The sequence below is a fragment of the Canis lupus genome, chromosome 20 (assembly GCF_003254725.2).
Source record: "Canis lupus dingo isolate Sandy chromosome 20, ASM325472v2, whole genome shotgun sequence".
NCBI lineage: Eukaryota > Metazoa > Chordata > Mammalia > Carnivora > Canidae > Canis > Canis lupus.
Window position 1 is genome coordinate 56,250,518 of NC_064262.1, and position 20,400 is coordinate 56,270,917.

General features: G+C 66.5%; 1 protein-coding gene across 7 annotated transcripts in view; it reads right to left on the reverse strand.

Moving 5' to 3' along the window:
* The window catches only part of NFIC (nuclear factor I C), a 65,795-nt gene that overhangs the window by 39,704 nt on the left and 5,691 nt on the right, over positions 1-20,400 (reverse strand). For 2 of the 7 annotated variants that reach the window (XM_025456920.3, XM_025456919.3), the window contains exons 1-2: positions 19,719-19,887; positions 9,620-10,151 (exon numbers count right to left, since the gene is read on the reverse strand). In XM_025456920.3, coding sequence (XP_025312705.1) covers positions 9,620-10,151; positions 19,719-19,748 — 562 coding nt within the window. In that variant the 5' untranslated portion in view covers positions 19,749-19,887. Of the gene's footprint in view, positions 1-9,619; positions 10,152-10,640; positions 10,752-19,718; positions 19,890-20,400 lie in introns of those variants that run through there. The other 5 variants (XM_049098399.1, XM_049098397.1, XM_049098400.1 and 2 more) reach the window with 3 other exon arrangements.

Genomic DNA, 20,400 nt, shown 5'->3' on the forward strand with positions numbered 1-20,400 from the left:
GGCATCCTCGGCGGGGAGGCAGCGGGCTTCTGGTCCGCAGGTGGACGGGCCTCCCATTGCTCCGAAGGTGAGACTGAGCCCCAGAGAGGGCGAGCGAGCAGCCCAGCGCGGCCCAGCCCCGAGCGCAGCGCAGACGTGGACGGTGCGGCCTCAGCGGAGCCCCGACGTCCCCACCCCTCCGCACAGCGGGGCTGCGGCAGCAGCTTTCTCGCCGCGCCTAGTGTACAGCTGGCACTCAATAAATGCAGCAGCACTCAACTCCGCGGGGCCTGCTCGAAAAGCCTTTTAATTCTATCAACCCGCTTGCCCCTGGGCAGCTGGCGCGGCCACTGCCCTGTGCTACCCTGAAGCCGCAGGGACAGAGGGGAATGTGTGAGGGTGACCCCCTCCCCCCCAGCCGGGAAGAGTGCCGACTGTATACCGACCTCTGGCCCAGATACTGTCCCGACAACGAGACCCTTGAGGTCTGCCCGAGAGACAGACCGGGAAGCCAACCGAGGCATGGAGAGCCTGGATTTGTCCAAGGCCCAATCCAAGCCCTACCCCGCGTGCACTGTCTCTGTCCCCAGCGGGTCTCCCCAGCCCCGGACCCTCCGTCTGCCCCCCGGGGAGCTTGGGGGTGTCTGGGGATGGCAGCCCCCCACCCCCGTCCATTCCCCATCTTTGGCAGGGGTGTGGCTCGGGAGGGGAGGCGGCCCCCTCCTTCCCCTTCTCTGTGGGCACTGGCCCTTTAAGGCAGCAGGCGGCCAGGGCTTGTCCCGGGGTTACCCCAAGGGGCGGGTGTGGTCGGGAACAAGGGGCCCATTCAGCTGCCGCTGCCACCTCCGGGCAGCCCACGGGCTGGCCTGGGTGGGAGGCAGGGAGGAGGCTGGCAAAGGCAGGGACAGTGAGGGGCGAGCAGAGGCAGAGACGGGCGCTGGGAGGGAGGCAGAGACACAGAGACGGACAGAGAGACACGGAGAGACACACCCGGCCTCTCGGCAGCACCTCCTGCTCCCCTGGGTCCCTGAACTGAGTGTGAGGCTGGCCCAACCCCCAGCTGGGGTGCAGCCCCCCAAGAGGCCCCTTGATCCAGCCAAACCTGGTGCCCACCGGCTAGCACCGACGTCCTATAGGCCCAAGGAGGTGGGGTGGTGGTCCTGGGCCATTCTGGGGAGGTCCCTGACACATCTCCAACTGCCCCTTCCCAGGGGACCCCTGTGGGCCTGGGTTCCAGTCCTGACGCTGCCTTTTAGCTACCTGGCCTCGGGCCAGTGGCTTCTCCTCTCGGGGCCTCCATTTCCTCGACTCTGACATGCAGGTCACGCCCATCTCTACCTCGCTGGCATGAGGATAAAATGAAATGGTGCTAACAGGACCTGACATCTACTGAGGGTCCAGCTGGGGGCGTCCCTGGGATGCCCGCAAGCGCCCCCCGTACACGCACGCCAACGCCCAGACACACTTGCGTGCACTCTGCCTCCCTCCAGGTGTCAGTCTCGAGGACAGCCACTGCCTTCAACTGAGGACCTACTAAACACCCCTCCTGGTGTCCCTGGGCCCCACAGCAGCCTCTGGAACCCACCCCCCACCCTGGGGTTCTGCGTCCCCACATCCAGTAAGCGTCAGATCCAACAAAGTCTCGATTCCTGTTCCCAGGACTACCGGGTTGCAGGTTCTCGCAGTCACGTAACCCCCATGAAATGCCCCCAGACATCTCACCCCAGAACTGGGGCCCCGGTCCAGCCAGCTGCCCGCCCCCCATCCCCAAGAAGGCAGCCTGCCTCCTGAGAACCTGAGTGGGATATGTGAGATCTGTCCCCAGCTGCTGAAAAGAAACCCACCTCGAAGAAGGCGAGGACCCACGTGTTCTAGAACCCAACCCGCAGGTCTCTGGAGCTTGGCCCTCAGTGGAGCAAAAACCCAGGGTGACACGTTTTCGTAAAGCATCCTGGACGCTGCGTCGAGACCCTCGGTGACCCAGCTGGGGAAATTCTTGGTTCAACTCCCAGGTGGTCCAGAGTACCCTCGAGGAATTCTAGATCGAGGGACCGGCTTGCCGATCCAGGTTCCAGAGCAAGGCCCTAGAGCCGTTACCTGGATCCTTAAATCGGCCAACCTCAAAGAATTCTAAGGCTGCCCTGAGCACAGCGGCTCTCAACCGGGGTGACTCTGTCCCCTGGGGGACACCTGTCGACGTCTGGAGACATTTCTGGTGGTCACAGTTAAGTGGGTGGGGGTCAGAGTAGACACCAGGGTAGATGCCCGAGGGGTCAGAACGCAGTCTCCCTGGGGGGCTCAGGGGGGCTCAGCATGGGGCTTCTGCCCTCAGGGGACACTAGGGCCATGTCTGGGCACATCTGTGGCCGCACAATTGGGGTGCTCCTGCATCCCAGAGGGGTGCAGGCCAGGGATGCTGCTCAGCCCTCCTCAGCGCCCTGGACGCCAACCAGACATTGGCCGAGCCCCGAGGTCAGTGGTGCCAAAGGGGAGAGACCTGCCTTTCTATATTCAAAAGCGCCAAGGTGAGGCCTTCTAGAACCTACTCCCTGGATTTCCAAGAAGCCAAGTGGGGAATTCTAGGACGCCCTCCTCACGTTCTCTGTGATCCAGCCGGGGGCCAACCTGAGACGGGGCCTTGAAATCATTTGGACTTCACATGCTCCAGCGCGGAGCTGCCCGGGTCCCCATGTGGCTCTGCGCCCCGCAACGTGGCTGCTCAGAATCAGGGGGGGGTGTGAGTGTAAAACACACACTGACGTCAGAGACAGAACAAATAAAATAACGTAAAACACCCCAATAACCCATTCAGGCCGACGACGCGTCAAAAGGACGAGACTGCGGACGTCCCGGGTGACCACGTTGTTAATTAACCCAACTTCCCCTGGGTACGTATGTACGCGCTTCAGAGTGCGGACACCTGAAAGACAACAACGTTCAACTGTCTATGTGGCTCGCCGGGTATCGCACCCAAGCCCGCCGAGGAGACCCACGCGGAGCCCATCGCGGGGCTTGAACTCAGGACCCTGGGCTGTGATGGAGCGTCAGAGGCCGAAGCCTCGGAGCCACCCCGGCGCCCCCCGCCTGGGAGAACTGCAGAGCCGCGGGGACGGTGAGGACGGTGAGGGTTCCCGAACTCAGGCCTGGGGAGATCCAGAACCGGCCTCCTGCAGGATTTGGAAGCCTCCTCAGCTTCTGGCGCTCTAGAATCATCCCCCCACTCCCCGCCCCAGGCTTGGAGCCCCTGCCCGCCACACGCGCGTCGTCTTCCCTGAGGCGCCAGGGTCCCCGTCCACCTGCGCCTCCCAACACCCCTGCAAGCCAGCCCGGAGGCCAAGATGGTGCAGAAGGGACCAGAGGCAGGGCCCTCTCCGGGCGGCCCGGGACAACGCCCCACCCCTCCCTGGGCCTCGGTCTCCCCGTCTGGACCAGACATGCAGTGTCCCCGTGTGCCCCCTCCCTCACCCTTCGCCACATCTGACCATCTGTGACTTCCTGCCCACACCCAGCTGGAGGAAGAGGGGCTGGCCTGGCAGCTGGCAGGGGGGGCGGGGGGTGCCAGAGATGTCCCTAGCTGCCCTCGGCGTCCCCTCGGCTCCCTGGGCAGAGGGCCAAGGTGGCAAGTGCAGCCCCCCCCACGCCGGGGTGGACGCCACAGGTGCAGCAGGCCGCCTCCCCCTCCTGCCGGCTCCGGGGAGAGCCCGGCCCGGCCCTGCCCTCCCTCACCCTGGGGGCGGCCCCCGGAGCCCCCGCACCCCTGCCATGGCGGCATCACGGCCGCAGGGGTGCGGAGGGCCGCAGCGCAGCACCTACTCGTGGACTCGCGCCCTCTGCTCGTTCTGCAGACGCAGCAGCACAGAGATGGGCGCTGCGCTGCCCAAGAGCGCCCAGCAGGCCAGAGAGCAGAGCCGACCAGAGCCCCCGGCGCCTTGAGGGTGACGCTCTCTCACTGCGTCCCCAGAGCCGTATCTCCACGAATTATTCATCAGCACGCGATACCTACAGAACTCGGTACGATCAACGCGGACGGCAACAATCGCATCAGTGGGAGTAAGATACACACGACGACGTAGATTCACCGCCGTAACCCCCTGCAGCTCAGGGCACCGAGCACCCTCACCCGTCGCGCACCCTCCCCGACCACAGTCTCCAGAACCTTCCATCTCCCCGCACGGAGACCCCGTCCCCAGGAAGCACTGACCCCCGCCCCCTGCCCCACCCCTGGCTCCCACCACCTCCTCTGTCTCTGTGGACGGGCCTCCTCTGGGGACTTCCTGGGAGTGGGGTCCTGCGGGAGGCGTCCTTCTGGGCCTGGGTCCCCTCCCTGAGCCCGGTGTCCTCGGGGTCCGTCCACGCGGGGCAGGTGGCAGGGCCCTTCCTTCCTGGGATGACAAATGGCTTTCGAATGCTGGCTTACCCTGTACCCCGCATTCTACACTCCCCACGTGTTCCCTACTTTCACCCTACGGGGCGCGGCGAGGAGCGCACAGGTGTTCTCACCCTGCCCACGTGAGACGGAAGGAAACCGAGATGCAGGCAGTGACGTCACTTACCAAAGGCCGCGAATCTCAGGAGCCGTGAGATTTGAGCCAGGGTGGTCTGGCCACAGATTGTGCCCCAACTCTCCCCAAAACACGGCCAGCGCCCCCGCCCCCGGCTCCTGGCCTCTGCTCCGTGAGCACAACCCTCACCTGTCGCTGTCTGCCGCTGACCGTGAGCCTGGAGGCCTGCCATCGCTATAAATACACCGTCAGCTGGCGTCTGGGCCTCACAGCCGTGCAGCCACCTTCCCTGCACAGACAGACGGCGTACACCTGGCTGCCCGGCCCTGGGGGCGCTCCGGCCGCCAGCAGCCCCTCACCCCTCCGCCGCCCAGACACCTGGAGAGGGCAGCCAGCCGGCTGCCAGTGGACGAGCCCGTCCCGGGTCACAGGTGTCCCTGTGGGTTCACTGGGCGGGAAGAAGGCCCGAGGTCTCAGAGTGCCACTGAGGCGCCCTCCCACTGTCGCCTCGGGCTGGGGAGAGCATCCAGGAAGGGGCTGGGCATTTATTTAGCGCTTCCTGTATGCGTTCTGGGGATCGCTGACTCCGGTCCTCAGTGCGGTGGACACAGTTCTCACGCTCCCCGTTTACAGATGGGAAAACCAAGGCTTCACAGGGGAATGCATCTCACGGACTCACTCTGTCTGTCACGCAGATAAACGGGTGACCTCACACCCTCCTGCCCACCCCTCGTCTCCCAAGGGCCCAGTGCTGGGATGGAGTTTAACGGGGTTGGAGGCAGGGGGACCCTCAGTCATGAGCCCGCTTGCTCCTCTCTGTGCCCCACAAGGCCCTACCTTCCTGTCCTCAGCTCCGCCCGCCTCCCCCGCAGACCAGAGAGGGCAGGGCTCTGCCCTCGGTCACACAGCTGACCCGGGCCCCCTTGCTCCACACTGAGGCCCCTTCTCCTGCACCCGAACCCAGGGTGTGCTTTACGGTGACCCCGGCCCCCGGGCTTGGTCACACTGGGCTCTTCAACGTGGCTCACCGCTACTCATTCATTTATTCGCCCTGTACCCAGCGCCTCCTCTTTTTATCGGCTGCACAAACCGGGAGGGGATAACCTCCAACGTGCTTTCCGGCTTCGGAGCACTCAGGATCCTGCGGCTTCTAACTCTGCTCCGATTCTCCGGGGCTGTGTGGCCCTGGGCCGGTGGCTGGCGCTCTCTGGGCCCTTTCCTTACCCGAGCCCGGGGACAAGGTAGCAGTCCCCCCCTTTCGGGGTGGTGGAGAGGGGTCCACGAGCGAGAACATGGGGTGAGCCCAGGAGCAGGCACCCGGTGTTGGACCCACATGACACGTGTTCGCCATTACTATACCCGTCGCTACTGCCGCTTCCCGCTCCCGTGGGGGGGGGGTGGGACCCTCCGGGGGTGCCCCGGGAGCCCCTCCAGCAGCTGCAAGCCTCCCAAGCCCGGCCCCGGCCTGCAGCGCCACCCCGGGAGGTTGGCACCGCACAAGGCGGGAACGGGAGGCCGGCCCGCGGCAGCGTCAGCAGATGGGCACCATCTGGGCTGGCGGCTCGGGGCGGGCTGGCAGCTGCCGGGGCGGGCGGGCCTGGCACCCCTCCCCCGCCCGGCCCTGGCACGGCGCCCGCCCGCGCCTCGGGTTTCTCGGGCCGCCAGAGGGGGCGGGGAGGCCTGGCCGGGCTTCAGGGCTGGGCCGGCGGCTTCCCTCTCTGGGCCCCGGTTCCTGCAGGCTCCCTCCCAAGTGCCGGGCAGGTGGAGGAGTGGCGGGCTCCCCGCTCCGGGCCTCCCCGGAAGCCACGCGGCGCAGCGGGCCTGGCCTCCCCGCCACGGTCCCCCGGGGCCTTCCTGCCCTGCTCCTCAGGCTCCGGGGCGCTGGCCTCTGGGCCTTTGCACTGGCTTTGCCCCCCCGCCCACTGTGCACTCACACAAATCCCTCTCTGGCTCCCAAACTTCCTTCAGGCGCATCCCTGGGCGCTCCCCCCCCCAACTCCTGGGTCTGGAGTGCCCCACACCCTGCCCCTGCTTTCTTTTCCTGCCCTTGTTCTTATTCACTGAACTGTGACCTGGCGGTTTCCGGGTCCCCCCCTCAGTTGCACCCCACCCAACACAGCCGTTCCGCAGACAGCCCCCCCATAGCCCCAAAGTAGAGCTCGCATTGCCCCCTCCTCACGGTCCCCCCAGATGTGCCCTAGGCAGCCCCCAGGGCAACACCGAGTGCTGCCCCTGGAATCAGGGCCCTCTGGTCCCAGAGGGATGCCCAGAGTCACCAGATTTAGCCTCAGGAGGCACCCCCGGCTCTGACTGGGCCGCAGTGCAGCCGCAGTGGTGAGGGCACCTTCTCAGAGCTCACCTCCCCTCCCCCCCTCAAATAAACCTGAGGATGGAGGGCAGGGGGCACCCCTGTCCAGCAGAGACGCACGGGCTGGGGCTGCCAGGTCGGAGGTGGTGCCCTTGCAGCTGCAGGGGGGCCCCGCCCCAACATCCACCTGCACCCACTCCCAGAGGCCTGTCCCCTGCCTCCCCATCCAGTCCATGGCTCCCGGCAGGGCTGGGTGAAGGGAGTGCCATGCTGTGGTCAGGGGGCGGCCAGCTCTCTCCACTGTCATACCGACACCTGCCTCACCAAGAACAGAGACTTCACTGGGCCTGGAACGAGGTTGGGGGGTCCTGGAGGGTGGCCCCAGGGTCTGGGGAGCCTAGAACCCGGCCCCAACCCTGACGTGCCAAACACGCTGCCCGGGTAGCGGCTTTGGAGCGCACGATTTACCTCCATCCTCTCCCACCGTCGGGGGCGGAGGGCTGGGGGCCATCCTCCACAGCAGCTGCCTGCACCCACAACCCCCTCTGCCCCCCACCCTCCCCGGCAGTGGGGCCTTGGGCAGCCAGGGCCCTGCGCTGCGCCTGTTTCCTCATCTGCGGCGGGAGGAGTACGACAGTGACCCCGCCCTTGTAGGGCTGCTGACAGACCCGGAAAGAACTGCTAGGCGCTCAGGAAAAATGCCCAGCAGAGAGAAAGGGGACTTAGGAGCTGGGGTGCTGAAGCATACGCAGGAGCTTTCCGTGTGCTCCCCGGGGCGCAGCAAGGCAAAGGCGTGGAATTGGTAAATGGTAACTAAGCACGATGAGGATGGTATGGAGTGGGGGGTGGTAAGAACAGTGGCCCGCGGAGCCCTCCCCGCCAGCCGGCCCCCCCACGCCCCCCTGTAGGGGCTGTCTGGGGAGCACTCACCACGAGGACCCAACCAGGTAGCTATCCTGAGCTTCCCGCCTTAAGGACAAGGAAAGGAGGCACAGAGAGGTTAGGTGACTTGTCTGGGGTGGCCCAGCGGGCAAGTGCTGAGCCGGCCTTGGACGGAGCCTTAGCCTCACTCGCGGGGGCTGCAGTTGCGGCTGGGTCGGGGAGGGGGGGCAGCTGGAGCAGGGCATGAGGGGCGTTGGGAGCACGGCCGGACCGCTCTGACCTGCCCCAGCCCCAGGCCCATTGCCCATGGCTGGCCTGGCGGGGAAGGCAGGGCGGCCGGACGAGAAGGTGTCTGGGGAAGCCTGGAGGCCGGGCCTGCCTGCTGAGCCCAGGGGGGAGGGGGCGGCTGGGGGAGGGGAGGCGCCTGCAGATTGTGCTGACACAGGCAGAAAACTCGCTTCAAAATTTTATCAGCTCAGCGTGGAGGAGGTGGGGGCAGGGCCGGGCTCAGAGGATGGATGTGGTGGGAGAGGCCTGGCCCCGCATGGCAATGCGCCCTCCGCCCCCAAGGCCACCCCCGCCCCCCGCCGGGGACAGGCGGTCACCCAGGTGGCGTCCACCCCTCTGCATCCTGGGCCTCGGAGGGTGGGGGCGGGGGCAGGAGGGGTCAAGGTCAAGGAGTCAAGGTCGAGACTGGGAAACTGCCCTGCGTCTCCCTCCCACACACCCCGGGGACCCAGAGCCCTGCAAGCTGGTCTGATCCTTCCTGGCCGGGGCAGCGCCATCGTTTCCACGCCTTCCAGAGGGGACAGGCACGGGGCAGTGATGCGTCCAAAGTCACACAGCCCACAAAGGGCAGTGGCCCCCACCTGTCCCCGCTACATGCCCCCGCCTCTCCCCCGGCCGCCTCCCATCTGTCTCTGGTGGTGCCACTTCCTCCCCAACCCCAGGCGCATGCTCCCATGGGGTTGTGCTCCTGCGGGGTCGCTGGGGCTGGTTTGCAGCCTGAGCTACCCAGGTGTGAACTACACTCCGCCCTGCCGGGGACCTGGGGCACACCTGACACTTGGGTTCCACGAGCACACTTGACTGTGTCCGCATGAAGACCTTCCCAGCTGACACCTGCCACATGGCAGGCCAGGGTTCACACTCCGCATGCGTGATCCGGCCAATCCCCTGTGGCCTACTCCAGCTTCAGACTCAGGTGGCCGCCACTTGACAGATGGGGGAAACTGAGGCCCAGGCTGGCCACACAGCCAGGGGCAGCAGGGCGACAGATAACACCGCCCTCCCGGCCAGGCCCTGCCCTTGGCCACCAGCCCTGCTGACATCCGGCCTCCAAATCTTTGCCCAGGCTGCTGACCCTCTGGGACCCCCCTGCCCCCACAGTTGCCCTGCAGAGCTCACATCTGCCATAGCACTCCCTCCAGGAAGCGGCCAGGGATCCCCGTCCCCCAGACCCTGCTGGTCCCCAGGTGGGGCGTCTGACCAGGCAGCCAGCAAACACCCTCTAGGACGGCCAGAGCCGGGGACACAGGGGACCAGGGAGGGTGGAAACCTAGCCAAAGTCACACGGCACACAGCCTCCCCCTCAGCACAAACGTGGGACCTGTCAGGCCTCTGCTGAAGGTCTGAGAGTCAATCAACTAGCATCCACAGCGTGCAACGCGGGCACTCTGTCAGCTTTCCCTGCCTCTCGGTTGGTCACCATCCTGTCCTCACCACTGTCCCAACAAGGCCTTATGCTGCCCCTTAGACGTTCTGGGACAAGGTCTCATCTCCCGAGATCTCATGGGCCTGTCTCTCACCCTCCACGGCCCTGGACACGCCACCTCCCACGGCACCTGCAGTCCCTCCATCCACAGGCCTCCCCAGGGGACGTCCCCTCCCTCACGGGCCGCGCACACACCTGCCCCCCGCCCCTGGGCGCCCACAGCCGCCCCCTCACCTCGCTCGCGCACGAAGTAGGCCAGGTAGAGGTCGAGCTCCTTGACCGCCACGCCGATGTGATGCGGCTGCACGCAGAGCACCGGGTGGCCGCACTGCGCCGCCTTGACCAGGCGCTCGCCGTCGGTGCTCTCCAGCGGGATGCCCTTGAAGAGGATGACCATGACCAGGTCCAGCCGCCACACCTTGTCGGCCTGGCGCAGGCAGTCGATGCGGCGCATCTTGCCCTTCTGGTCGGGGTTGGAGAGCACGCAGCCCGGCGCCTTCTTGCCGGTGATGGCCAGCACGAAGTCCTCGCGGCACTCGGGCCGGATGTCTTTGCGCAGCTTGGCCAGCAGCCGGGATGCCCACTTCTGCTTCACCTCGGCCTTCTCGCCCAGCAGCTCGTCCTTCACCGCGCGCTCCTCGTCCTTCGACATCCGCTTCTCATGCTTCTTGAAGTATTTGCGCTTCCGCGCCTGCAGGTTGAACCAGGTGTAGGCGAAGGCGCGGACGTGAGGCAGCAGCGCCTCGATGAACGGGTGGAACTCATCCTGTGGGCACGAGAGGACAGAGGTCAGGAGGCGCCGGGGGACCGTGGGCCCCTGCCCCGCCCGGGAGACTGAGGCAGGGGGGCTCCAGGAAGACCCGCGGGGAGGGCCAGGCGCATGGGGGCCGCCGCTGACCTGGTACCTCCTGGGGAAAACTCAAGGCCGGAGGGGACCCAGCAGAAGTGCCTGAAGGACCGTCCTGAACCCCAACACACAGACAGAGCAAGCGGAAGGTCCCCAGAGGTCCTATGGGAGCTGACCCGCTGTATAGTCGGGGAAAACTGAGGTCGGGAGAATGGGGAGGTTACGGACCTACTGTCTGTCCACCAGGATGGGGGTCTGCAAACCCCAGTCTGCAAGCGCCCTAAAGAACGAGACAGCGAGCATCCTAGTCCCTTGCAGCTACCCAACTGTGCACGGTGGCCCCCGGTTAGCCCTAGACGTGACGCACAAGCCATGGGCATGGCTGAGTGCCGATAAAACTTTATTTACAAAAACAGGTGGTGGCGGGCGCTGGGCCCCAGGCCTGTTGTCTGCAAACTCCTGAACTGCAGTCTGAGCTCCAATGTCCAGAGCAGGGCCAAGCATACAGCAGGTGCTCGACGACTGCAGCAGAAACCAGGCTCAGATAGTGTCATCATCAGCAAAGAAAGCTGACACTGGATTCGGGGGCGGGGGGGGGGGGTCCTCAGGGCTGCCTCTACTGGCCCCTTAAATTAAAAAACAAAACAAAACAAAACAATGAGGTCTAGGGGTCATTCGTAGAGACAGACCAGCAGAGGTCCATGGGGCGATACTAGGGCAGCCGGGGCGGGGGCGGGGGAGGGCTCCTGCATGGACCCACCGTAGGGGCTGAGAGATCGAGAGAAGGGGAGCTGGGCCACGGAGGTTCAGAGCTGGAGAGAGGGGCCCCCGGGCGCCCGTTCACCCCATGACCCTGCCCCCCACAGACCCATTCAGATGGAGAAACCAAGGCCTGACCAGACCTGTGACTTCAACACCCCCCACACGTCTTGCCTAACCGGCGTTGCTGGGAGACACTAACACCTGTTTTACGGATGAAGAAACCGAGGCCCCAAGAGGCGCCCTACTCATGGGGGGCATGGACCGTTCCCCATGAAAACAACAGCAGCGCTGGCTGGGTCGTGGGAGGTCCCTGACCCCTTCTGTCCGGTGGGATGGTGGTCCCACCCTCTCTAGGTTTCATCAAGGGAAACTGAGTCTGCAGAACCCCTGGGGCCTGGCTTCTCAGCCTCCAGGAGAAAGGAAGGCAGAGAGGAGAAACCCTGAGGCTCCCGGACTCTGCCTGTGGCCTGGGCCGTGGGCTTCCAGGGACGTGAGCCCCTCCACAGGCCGCAGCTACCCATCAAGTGATGGGACCTGAGGCCCGGAGAGGAGCGGACACCCGCCCTGGCTCCCCCAGGGTCTCAGGGCCTCGTGAGGACCCCAGCCCAGGCCCCCAAGCCCTGTGCGGAGGCCGCCACCGCTTTCCCAGAACGGCCTGGGGTCCCGGGGAGGCGGCTGCTCGGGCTCTCCGTTTGCCTTCGGGTTGGACGTGGCCTGGCTCGGGCCCACCACCAGGCCAGGACTGTCCCCGGAGCCCCCAGCATGTGCCCTCCCTGCTCTGTGCACCCCTGGCCGGGCCGTGGGGCGCTGGGGGGGGGAGGGAGATGACCTCAGATTTCACCTATTACTGAGGCTCTGAAAATAGCCTCCCGCCCTCGCCCGGGTGGGGCGGATGGGGCTCGGCTCATGCCAGCCCGCTCCCCACTCCGATGTCCCCCAAAGCGTGAGTCACCAGAACAGCTGCGGCAGGGGCTGGACCTCAGGGCTCTCTTCCTCGGCCCACTCCCCACCCCCACCCCGGCTGACCTGCTGAGGCAGGGGGAGGGGCGGGGGGGTGCATCCCGGTCCCGCTCCCTGTCCCTCGTGCTCATGGTCGTGGTCATGGTCGTTGGCGGGGCTTCTGCGCCTGAGGCCCACCTGACGGCCCCAGAGTCGGGGAGTGACTCACCCAGGGTCACACCGCCGCTCAGCAGAGCTGGGACCAGAGCCCAGGCTTCCCGGCCGGAGGACCAGGGGTAGGGAATCGATAGAGGCCCAGGTCGCTGCCCCCCAGCAGAGGGGAGGCCAGGGTGGCAAGAGGCCAAGCAGTGGTGTTGACATAGAGCCGTGGCTGCCACCCAAACCGGCGCTTACTGGGGTAGCGATAAGAGGGAGCTGGGAAGGGGCAGCTGGAATGCGGGCCGGTGGGGCAGGCTGACGGATCCCCGCGCGCCTCCCCTTTCTGGGGGCCCTACACACCCCCGGGGGGCCCACTCTCCAGAGAGGTGCCAGGGAGGCGGACAGGGGCGGGAGCCCACGTCACCAGTGACCCCAGCTGGTCCGGGAGGAAGGAAGACAAACAGTCTGTAACTGGGTCACGGACCTGCTGCCCTATCCTCCCTCGTCCTCCCCGGGGGGTCAGGTCAGGTGAGAGGCAGGCCTGTTACTCTTTGTCCCACGGGACCTGCAACATCCGAGGCATCTTTCCCAGGCACATCCCCCCCTCCCCCCGGGCTTGACAGGCAAAGGAGGCAGTCCAGGCGGGCCAGAGGTGGAGATTCCTCCCGAACTCCTACACATCCCTCAAAGCCCTGTCCCCACGTTCCTTCTCCTTCGGGCAGCCTTCCGTGCTCTCCTTAGGGATTCCCGCAGACCTCGCCTGGACCACACAGGCCGGGCTTCTGAGTCCAGCTCTACTGCTACTCCCCAACCCCCAACCCCGAGACTGAGACCGGGGGCCGAAGCACGCGTTTGCCAAGCAGACTCTACAAGGGGATGAGGCTGGGCGGCAAAGGGCCTCCATTTTCACCTTCCATCTGGCCCCAGAACAAACCGAGGCTCTGCTTTGGGCCTCGGTTTCTCATCCTGTACACCCGGCGGGATGGGATCCTGCAGCTGTCGGGTGTGTCCCGGGGCGGGGGGGTGGGGTTGTCTGTTCCTGGTAACCAGGGAGGCAATGTCGGGGGCAGGCCGAGCAAGGCCAGGCCTTTCCCAGAAACTCCGCTCGGCCCGCTGGGATTTCCTGGCCCAGGAGGTCAGCAGCTGGGAGGTGGACACCTGGGTCCAAGCCCTGGCTGGTGGCTGGCTGGGGCCACGACGCTCCCGTCCACCAACCACAAGATTTCCAGGAAGGAGTCTCTCTCCCTCAGTCACTCAGCGGCTCGCCAAGCGTTACCGGGCACTGCCTGAACCACCTAAATGCCGATCCCGAACTCTTACGCATCCTGCAAAGCCCTGGTTCCGACGTCTTTTCCTCTACGTTAAGGCCAGCATTAAGGGGCGAAGGGCAGAGCTCCTGGTCAAAACCGGGTCCACCTGGCACCAGAGGGGGTGTTCCCAACCTCGGATCATCCCTCCCCTCACACTCAGAGCAGCACAGCGTACGCATGACCCCAGGTCATCAGGGCGAGATCCGTGTGATCGTTCGACAAACATATATGGAGTGCCTGCTGTATGCCAGCCCCGTGCATGGTGCTACGGATCCAGCAGTGACCTGGGCTCAGTCCCCGCGTGGATCCTGACCTGGGGCAGGGATGGATGTTAAACAAGCCGGCACGATGTGTAATAAAATGTCAGTCTGAACAAAGTGCCCTGAAAAAATTTCAAGGTGTTTGGGGAGGGCCAGGGGAATGCCCAGGGGGTTGTTTCTTAGCTGACAGTGGTCCCGGTGGCGGCGGAGGTGGGGTGGGGTCTTTCGTGGGAGAGGACATTTGAAAAAAAGATCTAAAAAAATGCCAGGCCAGGGTAGGAGCTTTCCAGAGAGTGAGGACAGCATGTGCCAAGGCCCAGAGGCAGAACCACAACTCAGGTTTGTGAGAAGAGTGAAGAGGTCCGTGTGGCTGAAACGGAGCGAACGAGGAGGGGGGTGGGGGAGGGCAGGGAGGTGCCGGGGTCTGCCTGTGCGGGGTCTTGGGGGCCTCTGGGAGGAATCTGGGCACGCGGAGTAGTGGGGGTGGAGACTTCCTGCCCCAGTGACCGGGGAGGCTGAACCCTGGATCTCCTGCCTTCCCTCTCTGTGCCTTCTGTGCCAGGGACACGGCGGGGGCTGAGCCAGGTGGCCAGGCGCGGAGGGAGGCCGGGAGTGGGGCCACCCGGCCATGGGCTGCGCGTGTCTCGAGCGATCAACCCCACAACACAGGGCCGACTTCGTACCCGCTTTCCGCAGGGAGAGACCGAGGCACTGGGCACGGAAGCCACCCAGCCAGAAGGAGCCCCGCTAGGATCCACCCCGCGTCCCCGTGACCGCGGGCCTCCTGACACCTCAGCCCCACTGCTGGGACTCCCCAGAGAGGCCCACCCTGCACCCCGTAGGCTCTGTCTGCCTCCCCAGGGCCTCCTTGCCCTGCCCAGCGCCCGGACCGCGGCCCCTCCAGGACATGGATGTATCATCCCGGTCCCCGGCTGGGCCCCCAGCACCCGGATCCCCCAGGAGCAATCCCTACGTCACCCAGTCCAAACTCCCCACACGCCAGCGGATGCCGGCACCCCCGTGGGGTTGGCCAGACTCAGCAGGACCCCGGAGAAGGCCGCGGGGGAGGAATGACCCTGGACAGAACCCTCCGGGGTCCCAGCAGCCCCTGTCACCCAGCCCAAGGCCTGGCTCCCGCTGAGCCAACTGTGACAGGGTGGAGGGAGGGCGCGTCCAAAGCACCCCCGAGAAGTATAGCAACAGCCCGAATCACAGCCACCTTTATTTGGCACCCACTGTATACCAGGCACTGTGTTGGGGGTGAAGCCTCTGAGGACGGCAGGACTGTCTCCCCCAGGGTCTCATGCGGGCGGGAACTGAGGCTCACAGAGTGGCCGCTCTCGGCCGGGCCGTCCATCCCTTCACGTGGCAGGTACCCATGAGCGCCTACTGCATGCCAGGCCCTGCGCTGAGCACTTCACAGGGGTCCCGCCTCCCGAATCCGCAGCTCGAGATGACCGCTGACCATCACAGTGGGGACAAGGGGACACGGATGGGCCATGTGGCCCCGAAGCTGAGAACTCCCTCCCGAGCACGGTCTGCATGGGCTCTGGGGGCCCCAGGCCTGCGTCCCGGTGACCCTCGTCAGAGCACCTGTGGGGCCAGCCAGGCCGGGCTGCGTCTTCGACGGTGCCATCAGCGAGCAGCCTGTCTGCGTGCACGCCCCTGGGCGAGTGGGCAGCACACGTGTGTGCAGGGGGGTGTGAACAGTGCATCCACGCGTGAGGGCGACAGGAGGACCCGGAGGTGCTGAGCGGTTCCCATCCCTGTGATGTGAGGACGGAGGGAGGAGGGCTCAGGCTGACAGAAAGAGACAGAGACAGAGGTGGGGGGAGAGGCAGAGATGGGGGGAGAGAGAGAGACAGAGGTGCGGGGAGAGAGAGATGGGGGAGACACAGAGGTGGAGAAGGGGGAGAGACAGAGGTGGGGGAGAGAGAAGTGGGGGCAGAGAGACAGAGATAGAGGTGTGGGGAGAGAGAGATGCGGGGAGACACAGAGATGGGGAGGGGGAGAGACAGAGATGGGGGAGAAAGAGACAGAGGTGTGGGGAGAGAGAGATGGAGGAGACACAGAGATGGGGGGGAGGAGAGACAGAGGTAGGGGGAGAGAGATGGGGGAGACACAGAGGTGGGGAAAGGGGAGAGACAGGTGGGGGAGAGAGAGACAGAGATAGAGCTGCGGGGAGAGAGATGGGGGGACACAGAGATGGGGAGAGAAGAGACAGAGGTGAGGGGAGAGAGAGATGGGGTAGACACAGAGGTGGGGAGGGGGAGAGACAGAGATGGGGAGAAAGAGACAGAGACAGAGGTTGGGGGAGAGAGAGATGGGGGAGACACAGAGATGGGGAGGAGGGGAGACAGGTGGGGGGAGAGAGATGGGGGAGACACAGAGGTGGGGGAGGGGGAGAGACAGAGGTGGGGGAGAGAGATGGGGCAGGGGTGAGAGAGAGACAGAGGTGGGGGGAGAGAGACAGGGACAGAGGTGCAAGGAGAGAGAGATGGGGAGGGGGAGAGAGACAGAGACAGAGACAGAGGTGAGGGAGAGACAGAGATGGGGGAGAGAGACAGAGGTGGGGGGAGAGAGGTGGCGAAAGAGAGAGACAGAGAGGTGGGGGGAGAAAGAGAGACAGAGGTGGGGGGAGACAGATGGGGAGGGGGAGAGAGAGGTGGGGGGAGAGAGACAGAGATAGAGGGAGAGAGAGAAGGAGAGGAGGAGGAGGAGGAGAGAGAGAGGGAGAGAGAGGGAGAGAGAGGGAGAGAGAGGGAGAGAGAGGGAGAGAGAGGGAGAGAGAGGGAGAGAGGGAACGCTGACTCGGCCAGAATCCCAGCTTCGTGATTTACAAGGCGCCTGGCCCTGGCGCGCTCGCTGAGGCACCTCCGCGCCGCAGAGAAGGGAGGAGGGAGAGACAGACGCAGAGACAGCGACAGGGAGGTTGTGCTTTTTGCAGGAGCCGAGCAGAGGCCAGCAGACCCTGCGGGTGGCGGGGTGGGGTGGGGGGATCACCCGGGGAGCGCCCACCTGCCAGGCCCGGCTAGACGGCCAAGCGGGAGTGTCCCCGACGCGCCCCGCAGGCCGTGCTGTGCCGCCCCGGCAGGCCCTGGCCCTCTCTGGGCTCGGCGTCGCCCAGTCCTCATGCTGGGGCACCCCGACCGCCCCACAGCCCAGGCCAGGCCTAGAGCTCACTGCCTCCCCCGCCCCCCCAGGCGCCTCAGCGGCGGGGCGCCCTCTGGCCTCGGCCTCCCCCCTGGGGAATCGGCAGTGCCGGGGCGCCAGGCCCAGGGGAGCCGGGGCAGAAATGAAGGGAGGAATGAATGAATGAGGGAGGGGCCCTGGCGGCCGCCGCGGCCGGCCTCGGCCCCGGGGAATCCTGGGCACTGCAGCCAAGAGGGATTTGGCCCCAAACCCGGAATAACTAACGTGGCGGTGCCGGGCGGAGGGAGGCAGGGAGGGAGGCCCGGAGCAGGGCCAGCGCGGGGAGGCCGGCCTTCCCGCCGCCAGGATTTATGGAAGTAACGGCTGCTCCACACAGTTCCTCTTAAGAGTAAAAGTGAAAAAGCGCTTGAGTCACCACTGAAACAGGGACGGGGCTCCCAGAATCCTCCAGGGCCGCGGCCGCCGCCGCCCCCCCTTGGCGGGCAGGCCCGGGGGGCACCGGGCGCGGGCACCGGGGCGCTGCCTCCCCCCTCGGCTCCGGCTCCGACAAGGATCCGGGTCGGATCAGCTAAAAGCGAGCTATTTTAGGATGGGCTCAGGTTGTAAAATGAGTTGGGAAAAGGGGGGAGACGGAGGCCCAGAGACGGGGAGACACACTGGAGAGACGACGGACTGGGGGGCCGGGGGAGAGACACACGGAACCGGATGGAGACACAGACAGAGACGCAGGCAGAGACGGGGAGAGACGGAGAGACAGGGAGATGGAGCTGGGGGCGGTCACAGAGAAGGGGGGTGGTGGCGTGCTTAGGGACCTGAGCCGGGCAGCCAGGAGCAGAGGTCCTGCATGAGGGGGATCAGTCGGGGTGCTCCGGGGACCCCCGCCAGAGGCCCCAGGCCAGGCTGGCTCTCCCAGGAGCTCTGGAGTTGCCCTCAGGCTGCCTGACAGAGGGTCCCAGGACTCCCATCCTGGTGGGGACGCAGGAGATAGGGGAGGGAGGGGACCCCCCTGCACGTGGGCCACTCTCTCCGCACCCTGGCCTGGTGGCGAGGGGGGCTCCCTGTCTCTGTCTCCCTGTCCCCAGCCCGGGACAGGCTCAGGGAGGCGTCAGGGCCACGTCCAGCAGGGGCACAGCCCCGCCAGGCCCCGTGAGCACACACGCTCACCCCAGGGCTCCGCTCCTCACCGCCACCGACTCTCGCGGCAACGTGGATGAAGGCCTGTCTCCCGAGGAGTCCTGATGGGGGAATTCCAGGGCTCGGTGACAAAAGGCGGCCTTCCAACCTCCTCCCCTGGAATAGCCTCCCTGGCTCAGCCCCCCTGTGTGGCTGGCGGGAGCTGGCAAGCGCACGGAGGGCGGAGGGGGCGGGGGCACCCACAGCCACCCAGGCCACCCCGCGAGCGCAGAGGCTGGGAGGCCCAAGGTCACACGGCAACCCAGACGAGAACCCCAGTAGCTCCCAGTTGCTCCCAGGAGCTGCAGGACAGTGGGGAGGCAGAGGAGGGGCAGCACTGACAGCTTCCGGGGGAGACCCCCCTCCAAAGTTGTTCAGAAGGGGAAACTGAGGCCTGCACTGGGGCAGGGACTGGCCCAAGGTCACTCAGGGGATTATGGGTAAGACAAGCTCTGAGACCCCCCCGGGGGGGGGGGGGCACCCGTCCACCCATTTGCTGGGGGGAACCAGGAACTCCCTACTCCCTACCCCAGCAGGAAAGAGTCCACCACCAATGACTGGGGACCCCAAGATCCTGGATTAGGGACCCTCCCCACAGAGGCTGGCGGTCCCTGAGGCCTGAGCCAGGCATCCACGTGCTCCCCACAAGGGAGGGAGGAGGGACACGGGACACGCAGTCCCCCCCCCCCCACTCAGAGGACTCCCAGAGTCCTGCACTTTGCAGGCTGGAGGCCACCCCGGCCCTGTCTCCAGAACCTGCCTTAGTCCTCAGGAGAAACTGAGGCCGGAACCCCCCTGGCCTAAAGAGACACGAGGGTGTGGGGGGAGCTGGAAGTAGACCTGGGGGGTGTCCCAGAGAGAACTAGAGGAGGCCGGGCCGGCCGGCCGCCCCCTCCCCACGCACCCCCGGGCCCGTTGCACAAGGGCTCAGCCCGGGGCGGTCTGGGAGCGCGGCCAGGGGTGAGAGGCTACGGGAGGGGGCAGGGGCAGGGCAGGTGCCGGGCTGGCGAGGCGTCCGCAGCGCCGCAGTGCCCGGCCAGACCCCGGAACGCCCGGCCTCCCGGCTCCTCCCGGCGGCGGCGGCGCAACAATCCAGGATCGATGCGGTGAAAATATCAGCTCGGTGTCGGGGGGCGGGGGGGGGGGGGGGGGGGGCGGAGGCCGAGCCGCGGTGTCAGCGCCCCCTCCCCCCTCCCCCCGCCCTGGCGCCTCCAACTCCGCGCGCCCCCTCCCCCTCCCCCTCCCCGCACACGTGGGCCAGCGCGGGGGGACGGCGTCCCGGGGCGGGTGGGGGGGCGCTGTCTGGGGAGCTCGTCGGAGGGATCCTGTCCTCGGCAGTGCCCGGGGCGGGGGGGGCGGCCAGGACCCCTCGATTGCGCCCGGAGGCAGGCCGGGGTGGGGGGGTCCCCGCAGAGGCCCGCCCTCGCCGCTGGGGGGGGCGCTCCCCGGACCTTCCCGGGTGGGGGCGAGCGCCCGGCCCGCACCCCGAGCCCCGCGCCCGCGCAGGGGAGCGGCCGGGGCGCCGGGGGCGGGGCGGGGGTCCCGGGGACGGCTCTCGCGGGGGGGGGGTCCCCGGGCCGGCCCATCCCCCACCGGCCCCCGGCCCTCGGCGGGGGCACCCTGCGGGGCGGCGGGAGGGACGCGCGCCCTTCCCGTCCCGCCTCCTCGGGCTTCCCGGCTCGGGGCCCTGGCGCGGGGGGCGCGGGGGGCGCGGGGGGCGCGGGGCGTACCTGGGTCAGGCAGAGCGGGGACGAATACATCCCGGGCGCGGCGGGAGGCGCAGGGCCGGCCGGAGCGGGCGCGCTGAACTTACTGAGTCATTTTTCCAAACCCCCCCCCGCGGCCGCGGCCGGCGCGCTCCTCGCCGCCTCCTCCCTGGATCTCCCTCCTCCCTCCCTCCCGCGCTCGCTCGCTCTCCCTCTCTTCCTTTCCTGTCCCCCCTCCCTCTCTCCTCCTCCTCCGTCTCTGTCTCTCCGTGTCTCTGTCTCTCCTCCCTCCGGCAGCCTCCCCCCTCCCTCCCCCCAATTCCCCTCCCCTCCCACCCGAACCTCCCACTTCTCAACATCCAACTTTCAAAGAAACGAGGGAAAAAAGAGCGCGAGCGAGCGGGGAAGCAAAGCCGCTCCCCCCCCACGCCCCGTGAACCCCTATCATCGCTATTATTACGAATTACGAGCCGCCTGGTCCCGGGCACCGACGGGGACCGACTGGCCGCGCGACCCGGGTCACCGCGGGTCCCCCAGGACCGCCCACCCGAGTCAAGTGGGGAGGGGGTGCTGGGCTGCTGCTGGACACTTTGGGGCCGGAGGTGGATTTTTAAGACCCCCCCCTTACCCTCCCCGCGCTGGCCGGGAAGTTGGAGAAAAGAGCCAAGTTGGGGGGGGGGGAGGGAAAGAATGAAGAAGTGACGTG